Here is a 19396-nt window from a genome sequence, read left to right on the forward strand (position 1 = left end):
GAAGAAAAAAATTCAAATTCAATTTCGTTTCCGAATGGCGGGCCATCAAAGTTTGGCGACCTTGACCAAAATTGGGAATTTAAGGTGTCCAAATGACAAAGCGCTCTCTTTGAGAGGCATTTTCTTCTTAATTAAATCAGTTGTGACCCTCTTTTTGAATGTGGTCACTCACTGGCTGTGTCTGAAATGCCTAATGCCAAAAAAGATTGATTTCGGAATTTCGTTGGGATTTCAGAGGGGGGCAAAATCAGCACTTCATACTGTTCAATCAAATTATCTTTGATTTTGAAGGACCCATGATAATGCCACAGTGCACTTATAGGTCCTAATTATGTTCAGAATGGATTAACCATGTGCCAATGTCTATGAGCAATTCAAAAAGAGAAATTTCTAGACCCCCTACAGAATTTTAGGCCCCCCTAAAGTGGTTCAGCCACAAATGGCGCTTAAAATCGGCAAGTTTTGACACCTAATAACTTTAGGTGTACACCAGATATGAATTTCTAGTCTTTTGCATCTGAAAGAATGTAGTCTTATGTTACTAGGAACATAAGATTTGTTTTGTATTTTTGTGTTTTGATACTTTCAAAAGGTCGTTGACCTATGAACATTTTTCGTCATAGCGCCCTCCTGAAAGGTCTGACACATAACAAACTATACATTTATGGAATCCTCATGACCATACGAGTAATTTGATATATTACTTGACATAATTGGGAGCATTCTGAAAATTTGACCCCCATAACCTGTACTTTGCATGTGCATCGTTGCCAGGAAGTGCATTTTTGACCCCCTTAAAAATCCATACAGAGGATTAGAAAGTAGTTTTTTCTTATTACTTGACTCAAGAGAAACTTGAAATATCAGGATAAATAATACAAATGGCTATAAAGTGATCAAAAATATAAAAAAATATCATACTAAAATTGGCATTTTGTACCGTATCCTGTATGCATGGTATGTTAGGCAAAAATGACTATTTTTGAAAGCGTCAACTTAATACTAAAACACAAAAATACAAAACAAATCTTATGTTCCTAGTAACATTAAACTACATTCTTTCAGATGCAAAAGACTAGAAATTCATATCTGGTGTACACCTAAAGTTATTAGGGGTCAAAATTTGCCGACTTTAAGTGCCATTTGTGGCTGAACCACTTTAGGGGTGGCCTAAAATTCTGTAGGGGTCTAGAAATTTCTCTTTTTTAAATTGCTCATAGACATTGGCATATGGTTAATCCATTCTGAACATAATTAGGACCTATAAGTGCACTGTGACATTATCATGGGTCCTTCAAAATCAAGATAATTTGATTGAACAGTACGAAGTGCTGATTTTGACCCCTCTGAAATCCCAACGAAATTCCGAAATCTATCTTTTTGGCATTAGGTATTTCAGACACAGCCAGTGAGTGACCACATTCAAAAGAGGATCACAACTGATTAAATTAAGAAGAAAGTGCCCCTCAAAGAGAGCACTTTGTCATTTGGACCCTTAAATTCACAATTTTGGTCGAGGTCGCCAAACTTTGATTGCCCGCCATTCGCAAACGAAATGGAATTTGAATTTTTTTCTTGTGACCTCACCTAGGGATCCATGAAAGGTACCCCTGAGCCAAAGGAGAGCAAAATCCAAGAGGATGGGTGTACACTCAATCTGTTTCGACATGGACTGACCCAATGGTCCTTGCTCTTATTTGCTGATGGGGTTTTTACGGGAGGGCACTTTTAGAGCTTGCCTAAAATTCCAGTTCCTATGTCAAGGGAGCCCATAGCGCCATTAGGTGAATCATTACAGTAATGGGGTAATTTTTGAGATAGTTTTCCTACATTATTGGAACCAATGTTTTTGGCATACCTTAAAGGGTAGAACTAGAATTAAATTGGTTCCATTTTTTTCTATTAAACATAGCTTAATGGCGACAATAGCTCCAAGTCAAGTAGAACAATACTTGTTATGTGTAATTCACATTCTGCGTCTGAAAATGCCATAACCAAGCCTGTAACGTATTTTTGTGATGTATATAATTATATGGAGCTAAGACATGCATTTATAAGTTGTGTGAAAGTAGTATTTCTAGTTTGTGAGCGTAAAGTTGTTTTCTTTAAACTTCCGTGGTCGTGCCTGTGCGTATCGCGTACACGAGCGTAAACACAAAAGCAATAAACAATCACGCTGAGTGGCTGATCAATGCACTTGACAACAAGCCGGCCGACCCATTGGTCTTCGGCGCGGCGCGTAGTAGGCGACCTTGTCACTTCTACGCGATCGCAATTCACCAGCGCGTACCCGGACCACGGAAGTTTAAAGAAAACAACTTTAGAATTCCTTAGAATCTCGGCTGAGAGTACTTGCGCATCATTTGCGAACGGAAACGATTCTGATATATCCTAATGGCAGCGGAATAATTGTTGAAGTGTGCGGGTAATCAAGCACTATGTTGACTGGTGTACACGTGAACAACGAGACCACGTCATGCGAGTTTAGGATATCCCCTTCCTCGATAACCACATCAACCATGAGTTAACCACATGATGTTCTGAATTCCCTACCATAGGGGCCAGAATACAACTTAAGTCACGTTTTTGACGATCTGATAACTGACGAAAAATCAACTGGCCACTCAGTTGCTAAGCAGCAGTCAACATCAGCTGTATACAGATCGTCATTACAACAATAGCACCGATAAAGGAAACTGACAGTTTCCGAAACGTCTGCAAGTAAGTTTATATTTTATTGCACTAGTCGTATGAAATCACAACTAACAATTCCACTATGAACAGTCCTGATGAATTTGTTCAAGAATTAGACTACCTTGATATTCGATGATTAGCGGAAACTCTATCAAAAGGTGTTTGACTTTTTGAATAAGTCACTGCTATATACAGTATATAGCATGCTGTATAATTTGATGATATCTACAGTAGATAGCATGCTGTATAATTCACTGCTATATACAGTAGATATCATGCTGTATAAGTCAATGCTATCTACAGTAGATAGTATGCTGTATAAGTCACTGCTATCTACAGTAGATATTATGTATAAGTCAGTGCTATCAACAGTAGATATCATGATGTATAAGTTAATGCTATCTACAGTAGATAGTATGCTGTATTAGTCACTGCTATCTACAGTAGATATTATGTATAAGTCACTGCTATCTACAGTAGATATCATGATGTATAAGTTGATGCTATCTACAGTAGATACCATTCTGTATAACTCACTGCTAACTACAGTAGATAGCATGCTGTATAAGTCACTACAATCTACAGTAGATAGCATGCTGCTAATAACAAATCTGAAAACTTGTGACATTTTGAAAGAGAATGCTACATTTTCACTAAGAGTTTTCGACATCTTGATAAATCATATTATGAACTAGTGTCGATGCTATGGGGATTCGAACTCACGACATTAGACTACCTATGTTAGTTGTGATTTCATACGACTAGTCCAATAAAATATCCACTTGCAGACGTTTTGGAAACTGTCAGTTTTTTTTATCGATTCTATTGTTGTAATGACGATCTGTATACAGCTGATGTTGACTGTTGCTTAGCAACTGAGTTGCCAGTTGATTTTTTGTCAGTTATCAGATCGTCAAAAAATTGACACATAATTTTGTTGTATTGCCTCTCGTCTCTGTTCATGGTGTTGCCCCGCTTTCTGATGGTTGTTGCCTCTTTGATCCATTATCTGTTGCTCTCTTTGCCCACGATCTTTGCCTCATCCCAGTCGATTACATGATTGTTATCAACCACATGGTCTGTAATGGCTGACTTAACAGACTGTGATGCCTTTCTCGTGGCTCTTGCTTTGTTTTTGTCTCCGATTTTTTCAGCCTCAGTTTTATGTTTATCAAGTCTTTTCCCGAATTTTCTGCCTGTCTCCCTGATGGAAGCCGAATTACAGTTTTTGCAAGGATGGAATATATGACATCGGTAGAATTATGAGGTTCTCGCTTGTCTTTTGGATGAACTAAGAGATTACGAAGGGTGCAATGGGGTTTCATTGCAGTGGCGATGTTATACGTTTTGACCCTAGAAATGCGCTCAGACACACTGTTCTTTCTGTCTGTCCATGAGTGTACGGACGACCCCTAGGTGTAGGGGGTGATGCGACCTAAAGTTCAAGTATTGGTCGGTGTTTGTTGCCTTCCGATACACCAATAATTTAATCGATCCGTCATCACGTCGAACAATCAGAGCGTCTAAAAATGGGATATTACCCTCCTTCTCCTCTGCATAGGTAAACTTGCTTGAATCGGTGTCGTCCACTTCATCTTTGGCCACAATTTCCAAGATATCATCAACATACCTTTTCCACAGCTTTGGTTCGCATTGCATAGGCGCAATCGCAGTCCCTTCCAGGTGTTCCAAGAAGATATTAGCTGCCAACGGTGACACTGGACTGCCCATGGCTGCTCCGAATCGCTGTCTGAAGATCTTCCCACGAAAGGTAAAGTATGTGGTAGACAAAATAAAATCAAGTAACTCTAATTCTTTGAGCCAACTCTCCTTCTACAGTCTTTCTTTGACAATGTCAAGCACTTTGTTGACTGGTGTACACTTGAACAACGAGACCACGTCATGCGAGTTTAGGATATCCCCTTCCTCGATAACCACATCAACCATCTCCACTGCTAACTGCTTGGAGTTAACCACATGATGTTCTGAATTCCCGACCATAGGGGCCAGAATACAACTTAAGTCACGTTTTTGACGATCTGATAACTGACAAAAAATCAACTGGCAACTCAGTTGCTAAGTAGCAGTCAACATCAACTGTATACAGATCGTCATTACAACAATAGCACCGATAAAGGAAACTGACAGTTTCCGAAACGTCTGCAAGTAAGTGGATATTTTATTGTACTAGTCGTATGGACTCACAACTAACAATTCTACTATGAACAGTCCTGATGAATTTGTTCAAGAATTAGACTACCTTGCTTTGATTAGCGGAAACGCTGCGCTATCAAAAAGTGTTTGAAAATTTTAAAAACGAAAATCACACATGAACTAATGATGTAAGGGAGCTCCATCACAATAGGTTGTTACAGGTGAAATATTAAAGTCGGTTCATTTCAGATAAACTGACAAAGTTATTATAGTCTCTTCCTCGCAAAAGGTACTTACATTTTATAAGATGAAACTATGGCAAGACCTGTAGTGTATTGACCAATGACCATGACTAAAATAATGATATGCTTAGTCATGCTTAAACGTCATTTGTTGATTGATAGACGCCTTTTCTATTAGCATAATTAGAAGAAAGGAAACAAACCAGACAAGCGCTATTAGGCTGACTCCGACGATTCTGCATTGTAGACAATTATATGTGTAATTTATCATGCTTTAGTAAACCTTTAAAACTCCTAGTCGATTTGACTAGACTTCTCTGAAATAAGATCTCACTAGATTTTCCAAGTTAAATTTGATCTTATAGTATACATGGAGCTACAAGGGTGAGTCTAGTGGAAGCAATGTTTTATGGCATCCTTACACCTGAAAGGATAAAACTAAAATTAAATTGTTCTTTTTTCTATGCCCCCTGTGCTTCGCACGGATGGTCGAAAGTCACAATGGGTCCAAAATTATTTTGTTCTCTCATGTTGTAATATACCTCAAATTGTCCCTCTCATTGCTGGGAATAAAAGATTAGGATGCTAAGTCCAGGAGTATAAAGTAAATAAGGTCAAATATCAAATATCTGATGCACAGGAGCCAAATCACTAACAAATCTACAAATCATGCGTCCCTGATCCTGAATAGCTTCCAAGAAAGATTTCTGAAATTTCTTCAAAATATTACATTTTCATTATTTATATATTACACATGAATCCATTGAATAACATAGTCATGATAGTTCAAGGAATATCACGGTTCTCGCTAGGATCTATTGTAAGTCTTTTATTTGGCTTCTACAAATACATTATTACTATTAACACGAATCACTACAATCGGTGGCTGCGCCAGAAAGTTTTTTCTGGGAGGTGGGAGTACGAACACACAACATGCTGCCGTAAAGCAACCGTATGACTCGCACATGCTTACGTACTGCTTGCACGAAGGTGGAGTAAAAACAACACCTTTATTCTTTAAAATATTGAAAAAGCCATATTATTACGTCTGTTTATATAAAGATTACGTCGTGATTTATTGCCTAATCAACATGATGATCCGTTATTGACGACGCCATTGCTGTTTTCTGTTAACTCCAATACATTATTTTGATCACCATTTGCTTCATTGTTACTTTCTTTGTCAATAATTACATCTGTAATTTCTACTGTTTTTTCGCTTAGTTCTTCTGCAGATGCGAATCCCGTGTTGACATTACCTCCACTAGTCACTGCTCCTGCCTTGCCGTGACCTCCCTTAGCCACTACTCCCGCCTTTCCAGTAGAGTTACTATGGTTCTCTGTTTCTATCTTCTTATCTTTAACAACTTGTTCCTCTTTTATTTCATTTTCGCGATCCTTTAAGGAAAAGCTTGTAGACAAGATTGTAGCATTTGATTGAGAATTTACAGCATGCTTCGAGCTGTCTTTAAAAAACAAACCGCAACAACAAAACACCATTTTCAGTTGATAGATGTACGCTTCACGAAAGTTACGATTAGTAGCCGCATATATCAAACTGTTCGAACTGGAGCTGGAGTGAGCCAATGCTGTTGCAAAGATATACACTGTACGTCCCCAGTCCCCATCCTGGTCGAAAAACATGAGGAGGGTGTAAGGTAACCAGAAAAGGGTATAACAAATCCAGATGATAAGAACAGACTTTAGTAAACGGAGGTCTGTAGTGACGAACTGCACGGCTTCCAGGAGCAGCACCATCTTTCTTTTGATGAGCTCTCAATTTCTTCTTTACTGCCCGAGAGTACATAAGAATGCGAATGTATGAATAAGTCAGAGCAATGAACGGTATTGTTATAAGAAAAACGGCGAAGTAGACGGAGTAGCCAAAGTTAGTGCTAAAATCATAGGTGCAAAAAAGAAGCCTCTGATCAAATCCATGTCGACCCCAACCGATTAAGTTTGGAAAGTCAATGAAGAAAGATATAACCCATAACGTGATGATGATGTACGGCACAGTCTTCTTATTGAAGAGAGTCATGTAAAGGGATCGATGACAAATGCAGACGTAGCGATTGAGAGCAATGGTTGCGATACTCCACAGAGAACAAGCACATGATGTAACGCATATCACACCGAGGAATTCACACAAAATAGGTCTGCCTTCGAAGACCAAACCTTTCGTATGAATGCCGAGAATAGTGAAAACGTCGACGACTATGACAACGCACAAATCGGCTGCGGCAAGATTGACGACGAAGACATTGCTCAAAACTCTCAGCTTTTTGTGAACAAGAACGCTACCTATGACTAGGATGTTTCCAGTCAACCCACAAATGCTCATCAGATAGACAAGAATAAGATAATACGTGTTAACGGGATAATCGTAAGCCCATGGTGATATTCGGGTTGGTTGCGTCTCATTTGACATTTGACATATTAGACATTTCTGACATGTTCACTGGTTATTCAACTTACGATTCCAATGACGGCTGGGACCAGGCTGTCAATGTTCTTGTTGTTGCAACATGCTCGCTTTGACTGACAACGGTTGTATTGATTCATGAAAAAGTACCGACTAGTGACGTATATCAACAAAGTCAAAATGTTCTCGTCAAATGAATGTAACGCGTTGCACAAACTGTATCGACTGTCTGTAATTATTGGTTTTTTGATTGCATTTTCTATTATTTTATTGTACTAGTCGTATGAAATCACAACTAACAATTCTACTATGAACAGTCCTGATGAATTTGTTCAAGAATTAGACTACCTTGCTTTGATTAGCGGAAACGCTATCAAAAAGTGTTTGAAAATTTTAAAAACGAAAATCACACATGAACTAATGATGTAAGGGAGCTCCATCACAATAGGTTGTTACAGGTGAAATATTAAAGTCGGTTCATTTCAGATAAACTGACAAAGTTATTATAGTCTCTTCCTCGCAAAAGGTACTTACATTTTATAAGATGAAACTATGGCAAGACCTGTAGTGTATTGACCAATGACCATGACTAAAATATTGGTATGCTTAGTCATGCTTAAACGTGATTGATAGACGCATTTTCTATTAGCATAATTAGAAGAAAGGAAACAAATCAGACAAGCGCTATTAGGCTGACTCCGAGGATTCTGCATTGTAGACAATTATATGTGTAATTTATCATGCTTTAGTAAACCTTTAAAACTCCTAGTCGATTTGACTAGACTTCTCTGAAATAAGATCTCACTAGATTTTCCAAGTTAAATTTGATCTTATAGTATACATACATACATACATACATACATACATACATAAAGGTGATTTAAGGCGCTTATGCAAAAAATTGATCTAAACGCACAAAACTACATTACCAACAACAAACGATAACCAGCCAGTGGAAAACAAGAAAAGTCAATGTAAAGACAAAATGAAAAATACTAAAAATTGTACAAGTGAGTTGTCAGCGGCTTTTTGAATTGTGTGAGAGAAGAAGCTTCCCGTACGTTCCGTGGCAGGCTGTTCCAGTTGGACGGTCCAGCAGCTGTAAATGACTTATCACCACAGGTTAACTTGCACATGGGAATGTTTAGGAGAGTTCTGTCCAGGGCAGATTTTGTAACAGGGCCACTGGACGGTGTTGGCTTAAGACTAATTGAATCGATGAGGTATCGCGGAGCAGAGTCAGTCAGGCACTTATAAATCAGAAGACAGAGTTTGAATTGGATGCGGTTGCTAATCGGAAGCCAATGAAGATTGTTCATGAGAGGTTTTGGATCAGTACGTCTAGGGACGGAGAAAATTAGCTTGGATGCTTTGTGTTGAAGGGATTGAAGGCGGCGAAGATCTTGAGACTTGAGTCCATAGAGAAGGCTGTTACCATAGTCCAAACGCGAAAGTATAAGGGCCCGGACAACATGATGTTTAGTGTCCGTATCCAAATGATGCTGTATTCTTCTGATGTTGCGAAGCTGGAGGTTGACAGAGGAAACGATGGAGTTCACCTGTTTTGTCATAGACATATGACTGTCAAAAATCACCCCGAGGTTACGCACATTTGGAGATGGTTTTATAATGCTTTGGCCAACTTTGAGTTCAAGATTCGGAAGCTTTTGAAGGCGATAATGGGATCCAGCAATGAAAAATTCTGTTTTGTCACTGTTCAGTTTGAGTTTATTTATATTCATCCAGTTTTGCAGTTCGTGGATACAGGCTTCAAGAGTTTGTAACGCCTTCTCAGCAGCGCCCGGGATGTTAGGACAAAAGGAAACATACAATTGAGTATCGTCTGCATATATATGAAATGAGACATTATGTTTACGAATTATGTCCCCCACTGGCAAGGTATAAATAACAAACATCATTGGCCCAATCACAGAACCCTGTGGAACACCAAATACAAGAGGGCTTGAATTGGAAACACAACCATCAATAAATACACGACTACTTCTACAATTAAGATATGTACGAACCCATTGCAATACATTACCAGACAAACCAATTCTATCCTGTAAACGTTTGAGCATGATACCATGGTCGATGGTATCGAATGCCGCAGACAGATCTAGAAGTGCAAGAAGGACAACTTCCCCTCTGTCTACGGCATTCAACACATCACTTTTCACCTTTAAGAGAGCGGTTTCAGTACTTGTGTTGGCTTTGTAAGCCGATTGATAGATTTCACCTAAATTACAGTCATTGATATGATTTGTTATTTGCTGAGTTACAACCTTTTCAATGAGTTTGGATATAAAAGACACATTTGATACCGGCCTGTAATTTTTAAGTTCATCATGATCAAGAGAAGATTTCTTAATGATAGGAGATATAACAGCTTTGCCAAGAGGTTCCGGGAAAATACCAGATGAGAGAGACACATTAATGATATGAGTAATTGATGGAATAAAACGCTCAATGTGGTCTTTCATCAACCAAGTAGGGATTGGATCAAGGATACAAGTACTAGCTGGTGGAGGAAGCATTGACAAGTTTGCAAACATCTTCCTCAGAGACCAACATGAAATCACTGAACACATGTTCAGTGCGGTAGTCAACAAATTGAGATTGGGTACCAGGATGCAAATCAAGACATTCTCTGATCGTGGTGACCTTATCATTGAAGAAAGTGGCAAACTGGTTGCACAAACTCACAGTGGAGTCTGAGGAAGGGAGGATACGCGTATTTTGGTTCAGAAGGGTTTTTACATTCTGAAACATACCCTTGACATCGCTATTGGCAAATTTGTTTTGATAGAATTTAGCTTTCTCAGAATCAATAAGATTATTAACAGCATTCTTTTGATCAAGATAAGCTCACTTATCCTCATCAGATCCGGTCTTGCGCCATTTACGTTCTAACTTTCTACGCACTTGCCTTTCTTCTTTGATAGTACTATTATACCATGGAAAGCGGGTTCTTACCGTGCGCATTTTAACAACCTCTGGGGCGTGGTGATCAAGAATATCCCGGACCTTGCTATCAAATAAGATAACCAAGTTGTCAATAGGATCATTAAGTTCAGTAAAGTATTCCAGTTCAGTAATAAGATCACTTCTAAATTGCTCGTTATCAATGAGTTTATAATTCCTTACTCTACTGGGTTTCTTGGTTTGAGATGGCCTTTTTCGATTCAGGTAACAATGAACCATGCTATGGTCCGGCAGGAAAATGCCTTGAGAAAGACAATTGTGAACAAGATTATCTTCAGGTCTTGAAATAATCAAATCTAAAATGTTACCAGACCTGTGAGTGGGTTGGTTAACGTGTTGGTGAAACCCAGAGACCTCAAGGCATGTCAAAAATCGTCTGACATCAGATTTCCATGGTTTATTAACATGCACATTGAAATCCCCGAGTAACACAACCTTATTAGGGAACAAGGCTATATCACCCATGAAATCCTCAAACTCATTAAGAAAGGTAGATGTTAATAATCCATTCTTTTTGGAATGAGGGGGTCTGTAGATGACAATATATTGAATGCCATAAGCCGGGTCAATTACAGAAGCAGATTCAAAGGTGGTAACACTATGTTGAAGCTGAACAGTGTGCAGTTTTAAAGAACTTTTGAGATAATTGCAATGCCACCATGATCACTTGTACCTCTGGGTACATTAACAAACGAATACCCTGGAGGGCTACATTCACCAATTACAACATTATCATTCTGATTTAACCACGTTTCTGTTATAAACATAATGTCAACATTATCACCAATAAGGCAGTCAGATACAGATGTAGTTTTATGTCTAACTGATGTGGGGTTCCATAAACGAATATTAAGACAGTCTCTTGTGTTGATGGATGTTGTGGGTCTACTTATTCTGGAATCAATATGTTCTGATGTAGGCCTTGATTTGAGTTTTTTTCCACCTCTATTTCCACGGTGACGCCATCGTTTTCTCTTGTTAGTCTTTCGGGGTGGTGTAGATTCATGATGATGAGTTAAACATGGCTGCTTTAAGAGATTAAGTGAGTCCAGTTTTTGACAGGTTTCAGTTGTTAGCGGGCAGTTGGTATAATTGGTAGTAGACAATCCACATAAGAAGAAAGCTGTGTATTGAAAACTTAATGTCATATTTGACTGAGATGATTTGGATGAGGGCTGGTCACACTCCATATTGAAAATACATTGATTAGTCACTGGTAGTGGAGGATAATCACTTCCACTTGGTACGATGATAAGTGGGTGATCAAGATGATAATAATGATCACCCCACTGGTAGTAAGTTGTAGTCAATAAGTTGTTTCCAGGCTGACTTGGTTGAGTAGGCAGATCAATCAACAGGTAACTGCATGATACTCTGTATACTGTCCATGTAGGCTCATAATAATACAGAAATGTTACCCAAAACAGGCACAAAATACAGAAAAATAGCCATCTATTTCTGTCTGTCTTGCCCATAGTGATGTTCTAGAGGTAAAACACTTCCATCAGTAAAAAGTTGATAACATATCATGGCCTGAATCAGCAGTAATGACTATGGTATTAGAGAGATCTGTGAAAGCAGCCTCTCGGCGCTGCAGCAGTATCCATCCATACATGGAGCTACAAGGGTGAGTCTAGTGGAAGCAATGTTTTATGGCATCCTTACACCTGAAAGGATAAAACTAAAATTAAATTGTTCTTTTTTCTATGCCCCCTGTGCTTCGCACGGATGGTCGAAAGTCACAATGGGTCCAAAATTATTTTGTTCTATCATGTTGTAATATACCTCAAATTGTCCCTCTCATTGCTGGGAATAAAAGATTAGGATGCTAAGTCCAGGAGTATAAAGTAAATAAGGTCAAATATCAAATATCTGATGCACAGGAGCCAAATCACTAACAAATCTACAAATCATGCGTCCCTGATCCTGAATAGCTTCCAAGAAAGATTTCTGAAATTTCTTCAAAATATTACATTTTCATTATTTATATATTACACATGAATCCATTGAATAACATAGTCATGATAGTTCAAGGAATATCACGGTTCTCGCTAGGATCTATTGTAAGTCTTTTATTTGGCTTCTACAAATACATTATTACTATTAACACGAATCACTACAATCGGTGGCTGCGCCAGAAAGTTTTTCTGGGAGGTGGGAGTACGAACACACAACATGCTGCCGTAAAGCAACCGTATGACTCGCACATGCTTACGTACTGCTTGCACGAAGGTGGAGTAAAAACAACACCTTTATTCTTTAAAATATTGAAAAAGCCATATTATTACGTCTGTTTATATAAAGATTACGTCGTGATTTATTGCCTAATCAACATGATGATCCGTTATTGACGACGCCATTGCTGTTTTCTGTTAACTCCAATACATTATTTTGATCACCATTTGCTTCATTGTTACTTTCTTTGTCAATAATTACATCTGTAATTTCTACTGTTTTTTCGCTTAGTTCTTCTGCAGATGCGAATCCCGTGTTGACATTACCTCCACTAGTCACTGCTCCTGCCTTGCCGTGACCTCCCTTAGCCACTACTCCCGCCTTTCCAGTAGAGTTACTATGGTTCTCTGTTTCTATCTTCTTATCTTTAACAACTTGTTCCTCTTTTATTTCATTTTCGCGATCCTTTAAGGAAAAGCTTGTAGACAAGATTGTAGCATTTGATTGAGAATTTACAGCATGCTTCGAGCTGTCTTTAAAAAACAAACCGCAACAACAAAACACCATTTTCAGTTGATAGATGTACGCTTCATGAAAGTTACGATTAGTAGCCGCATATATCAAACTGTTCGAACTGGAGCTGGAGTGAGCCAATGCTGTTGCAAAGATATACACTGTACGTCCCCAGTCCCCATCCTGGTCGAAAAACATGAGGAGGGTGTAAGGTAACCAGAAAAGGGTATAACAAATCCAGATGATAAGAACAGACTTTAGTAAACGGAGGTCTGTAGTGCAGAATTGCACGGCTTCCAGGAGCAGCACCATCTTTCTTTTGATGAGCTCTCAATTTCTTCTTTACTGCCCGAGAGTACATAAGAATGCGAATGTATGAATAAGTCAGAGCAATGAACGGTATTGTTATAAGAAAAACGGCGAAGTAGACGGAGTAGCCAAAGTTAGCGCTAAAATCATAGGTGCAAAAAAGAAGCCTCTGATCAAATCCATGTCGACCCCAACCGATTAAGTTTGGAAAGTCAATGAAGAAAGATATAACCCATAACGTGATGATGATGTACGGCACAGTCTTCTTATTGAAGAGAGTCATGTAAAGGGATCGATGACAAATGCAGACGTAGCGATTGAGAGCAATGGTCGCGATACTCCACAGAGAACAAGCACATGATGTAACGCATATCACACCGAGGAATTCACACAAAATAGGTCTGCCTTCGAAGACCAAACCTTTCGTATGAATGCCGAGAATAGTGAAAACGTCGACGACTATGACAACACACAAATCGGCTGCGGCAAGATTGACGACGAAGACATTGCTCAAAACTCTCAGCTTTTTGTGAACAAGAACGCTACCTATGACTAGGATGTTTCCAGTCAACCCACAAATGCTCATCAGATAGACAAGAATAAGATAATACGTGTTAACGGGATAATCGTAAGCCCATGGTGATATTCGGGTTGGTTGCGTCTCATTTGACATATTAGACATTTCTGACATGTTCACTGGTTATTCAACTTACGATTCCAATGACGGCTGGGACCAGGCTGTCAATGTTCTTGTTGTTGCAACATGCTCGCTTTGACTGACAACGGTTGTATTGATTCATGAAAAAGTACCGACTAGTGACGTATATCAACAAAGTCAAAATGTTCTCGTCAAATGAATGTAACGCGTTGCACAAACTGTATCGACTGTCTGTAATTATCGTTTTTTGATTGCATTTTCTATTATTCCTCACTGGTCATTTGCAAAAATTATACTAAAAGCATCGTTCTTTTAATTATGCTATATCTACGGTTAATTGGATAACGGCAGTATTTAGTTTATATATTGTGTTTAAAACCACGACACCGTGTCGGCAAAGGAGTAACTAATTAAGGATTGCCATCAAAAATGTCGCCGTCGTGACGTATGGCGGAAACTCATAAAAACGTAAAGTTAAACCCGGAACTGTTATGGACGCAATCTCCGTGAGATTCCATTACTTTTCCGTCCACTCGCTCAACTCGGTAACAAGTCTTGCACTAGATTGCTAGTTCTGTCTTCGGTGATTAAAGAAACGGGTCTAAAAATCAATGTTCCGATTATAAGTTAAATCTGGCATCCCGTATATTTTGAAATTTATCTAAAATCCATAAGATTTGACGTCACGCTGATGTGCACATCATTTATCGAATCGTTACTGCGCATTTGAAAACCGAGAGTTGTGCAGTTAAGATGTGCGCATCGGCAAGATGACATCAGAGGTCTAACCACAAAGGCTGATGAGATTTAACAAAAAGGTGACTCCTGTGAGTTTCAGCTTCATTAATTCGTACTGTTAGTCTCCGATGATATTCACCATATTGAACTACCCCTTCTCCAACTGATGTGGTAGGACGGTGGTTCAGTTTCAGAGACATCCGTAAGATCACCAAAGAGACTGTGTAGTAGGACTCCCAGATGATGTTTTTGAGTCCTGTCATCAAAGAAAGATGGCCAGAATCTACATTTTTTTACCATCGAGCTTGACTTTTTGTCTGGTGTCATTTGTCAATCAAACTCGGGCACGGTTTGTTTACGGTGTCGTGATGATTGAATCTCTGAAGGCGACGGTAAAACAGCGTGCCTTATGATTACTTTTGCACCATCAAATATACAAACTGTTTCAAAACAGCGTGCCTTATGGTGTTTCGAGTCGTACTTGACTCAAGGCCAAAATCTCCTTTTACCCGAATGAACAACACAAATACACTGTTTGATTGAGCTAACAAAATCTAAGTCTTTAATTGAAAATAATGTATGATTGGTACAATATATGACAACAAAATGCACATAAGAAATAATCACACAATCAAAATAATATTTTAACTACTCAGTACTTAACCAGCAGTCTTCTTCTAGAGTTCTTGCAATATTCTGGACGACTGATGCATATATCCTTATTTACTTGTCCTGCGAAAATCAGCGAAATCCATTGTACACTTGCATTTATAAATCCTTGAGTATAAAATCCTCACACGAAAATGGTGCTGCTTTTTCCCAAATACTTAACTCCTTGCGTCGGTCTCCAAACACGTTTATGACTCCTTGCGCAGTGCTCCAAATACTAAATTCCTTGCGCCGTTCTCCAATACCATAAACTCCTTGCGCCGTTTTACTAATCTCCTTGAGCAGTTTTCCAAATCTCTTTACTCCTTGCGCAGTTCTCCTACTTGACAGACTTAAGAAGCTTTGAATCAGTTATCAGCATGACGACGAAGACGAGATGTCTCCACACTATCTTCTCCGTTCAGCGGCTAAATACTTAAATATAGCACCTTCGCTATAATTCCAATGCTGATTCAATATTCAACTTTCTGAATATTTTACTGCACCATACACACAGAGCTCACTGCTTCATAATAATTAAAAGTCTGTGTAATAAACATGTTGACATTTAATTATCCAGCTATTAATAGCCACTCTGTCATATTACCACACTTCCTGCGGGTAATTCCCAAATCTTATCCATTTCACAATCCAAGGGATTCCCCAAGATTATAAATAAAGAGAATCTTCTAGAGATGAAGAGGGGTTTCCCCAAACAATCTAAAATTAGATATGATTCCATTTGTTTTGATCACTTGATGAATGAAAGGAAACTCCCCTAAACATGCCATAACACACACACTCTTTCATGATTATACTTCCAAGGTTTTCCCCTTGTCTCATCTTTCTCATGACATACTTTCAACTTGTAAACAAAGTTGAATAATTAAATTAAATTACTGAGGACACATCACACTCTCCCCCTTGAAAGAAGAAAGTTTGAATGTAATGAAATGAAAATGTTTTCCTCTTTTACATTAACTTCAACATAATATCAACTTTGAGTGTTTAACTCATCACACACAGTGACTACTTGTCACACACAACTTCCTTTTTAAAGGAATTGTTTGTTTGTCATTTTTATGCAATTCTGGACAGGGCATCAGCCATTACAATTTACATTGTCTTTTCCCTTATTATGTTTGATGTCTATTTGAGAATCTGTGACTGGAGGCATTTCGTGTTAAAAGTGGTTAAACAAGCTTTTTAAGATAATGCGAGGGTGCTGAATTCGAAAATGCTGTTTAACCGGTTCAATTTTGGAGTCTTTGCTCTCAAAATTCAAAAAACAAAATGGCCACCATTTTCAACATATTTTTTTATAATAACTTTTAAACAGCATAGGAGGTTAAAAATGGTGGCAAAATTCATGTTTATGATACAGAGGAACCCAAATTGATTGTTACTGAAGTTTCAACTAGTATAATTTTGCCGCCATGTTGAATTCCAAAATGGCCGCCAGTTTCTGCATTTTCTGCTATAACTTGGGTAGTAGGCAACCCATGTTTTTGATACCAAGGATTCCAAATTATCTGCTACCTACAATCTGTTGTAACTAGTTAAGGTTGCCATATTCATCAATCAATATTTCCTGCTATAATTTCGATAGTAGGCAACATAGAAGTTTAAAAATGTTACCGACCACCTGCTGGAACTAGTTAGGGTTGCCACCATTTAGAATTCCAAGATGGCCGCAATTTACTTTTTTAAAAACAAAATTGTCATCGTTTTCATAAGGGTATATTACTTTCTCTGGCTAAATGCACTTTTAATTTAAATTTAATGTTAAATTAGTTTTTCAAGTGCATTTAAAAAATTGCTATTATACTTTACACCGTACAACTCATGAAACTCAATGTTACTTACGGCTAATTGTTCCCGTTGGGTTCGTGGAAATGTTTGATTCTTTCTATTTGACCTTTTACATTGTAGTTCAGTGATTCCTATCTTTAATTGATGTCTCAAGTTTCTTCTGTTTCTGCACTCTTGTTGGCTGTTAACTGCACATGCACAACCATCTGTGCATGTTAGCTTAGCTTTCATGCAGCTGCAATTGCCACTTATACATGTACATCCTTTGATACATGTTGAATGTTGGTGGTAGATTCTCCTGTGGACAACCCTTTGAGCATAGTATCACCCGTGCCTTATCGCTTCTGTCCACATCATGTGACACGCTCCTTATACAGGGTGTCCCAGAATGATTTATACCGAGAAAGATGGAATTTTTTTAGTATGAACGGCATTTCTATTGGTCATATTGTTTTGCATTTTAAGTTCTACATATATTTAGCTTTCTCAGATTTTTTAGATTTCAAAAATTGGACGTTTCTAGTAGAAGTTAGAGTGGATTGCGTAAAAATGGAGAATTCCAAGTTTTGACAAAGCAACCTATTTTGAAAATCTGTAAAATTACTAACCGTTCAGCACAAGGTAAAGTTATGCAGTATATTGCTGTGTCATGTTCTTACTTCTACTAAATAGTCGATATCTATCGTTTATTTATGATGTTACGAAGCAATCATTGTATGAAATAAAGGATTTACTACGCTTGAGTGACCTTAAACTATTCTTTCATTGGCGGCAATTTATTGAGATGTGTGAGTTTCATCATTTGAAATGCCGGCAGAGATCTAGGTTCGTCCTTAGTGTCACAGCATACATGTATGTCCAAAGTATATGGGCAAACCCACAGCTACGTAACGAAGAAGATTAAAATTTATTGCGGAGAATCCTTGATTAAGTTATATCCTCTGTAATAATGACATTTTTGGGTAAAAATTGTGGTAAAACACATAAAAAGCATGTTTTTCAACCTAAATATCTGATGTCATATTGAAATGTTTTACTTAATCCCATATCACGAATTCTTTAGCATTGTAAGCTCTACATCTGTGCCAAATTTGGGGTATTTCCTATCAAAGAATGTAGGATTTCTCCAATATATTGCACAGTGCTGCTGAACGATGTTGATAAAGGATCCATGTGTTATGATGCCTTTACACACATGCAGTTTTCGTCCATTTTCAGTAATAGCAATGTCACGCCAAAACGAATCAAGCTATTTCCATGAAAGTCACAGAATAAGTAGGAGACATGTGTGGCATTGTATTGCACTTATTAAAATTAGATACACTGTTAACTATATATTTTTGATATTTTGTTCAAACACGGTATAAATCATTCTGGGACACCCTGTACAGACGGCAAATGAAATTATGTGCCAACCCTTACCATAAATGTAGGCCTTCAATTAGCCTTCACTGAACAGGTAATTTAGCCTTCAGATAGTAGCTGTTATTTAGCATATACTAAGCCTTCAAAATGATGAATTATGTAAATTAGGTACAGCTAGTGAAAGCCTTCACTAGCCTTCACTAGCTGTTCAATATTAGCCTTCACAAGCTGTTAAATAATAGCCTTCACTAGGTGTTCGACGATTATAGCCTTCACTTAGCATGTACTAAGCCTTCAAAATGACGAATTATGTAAATTAGGTACAGCTAGTGTCAGCCTTCACTAGCTGTTCAATAATAACCTTCACTAGCTGTTCAATAATAGCCTTCACTAGCTGTTCAATGATTATAGCCTTTACTTAGCATGTACTAAGCCTGCAAAATTTAAGCGTAACTATACTTACGAATATCCATGATGCGGCATATATTATTGCACACAAAGATAACTACATGCATTACATATGATATTGTCCACATAACATGCATCACAAATGTAAAAAGTGAAAAACAAGGCCTATAAATAAAGCTGGAAACATACCCAAAGGGTTAAGATTCCATCTGCATTCATCCACACCAGTTCAAAATGGCAGTTAGAAATATATTCCCATCATCATGCACCTAT

At 38.1% G+C, this 19396-nt stretch overlaps 1 protein-coding gene across 1 annotated transcript; it reads right to left on the bottom strand.

Moving 5' to 3' along the window:
* Positions 1-4059: 4059 nt before the first annotated feature.
* LOC140137106 (uncharacterized) lies at positions 4060-4425 on the bottom strand. The gene has a single exon (XM_072158764.1). The coding sequence runs from the start codon at positions 4423-4425 to the stop codon at positions 4060-4062; it is 366 nt and encodes a 121-aa protein (XP_072014865.1).
* Positions 4426-19396: the final 14971 nt, after the last annotated feature.

This window comes from Amphiura filiformis, chromosome 17 (assembly GCF_039555335.1).
Source record: "Amphiura filiformis chromosome 17, Afil_fr2py, whole genome shotgun sequence".
Taxonomy (NCBI): domain Eukaryota; kingdom Metazoa; phylum Echinodermata; class Ophiuroidea; order Amphilepidida; family Amphiuridae; genus Amphiura; species Amphiura filiformis.

Bases quoted from the DNA above. Each gene is read 5' to 3' on its own strand.
- LOC140137106 (XM_072158764.1), bottom strand. From the start codon at position 4,425: ATGGGCAGTCCAGTGTCACCGTTGGCAGCTAATATCTTCTTGGAACAC.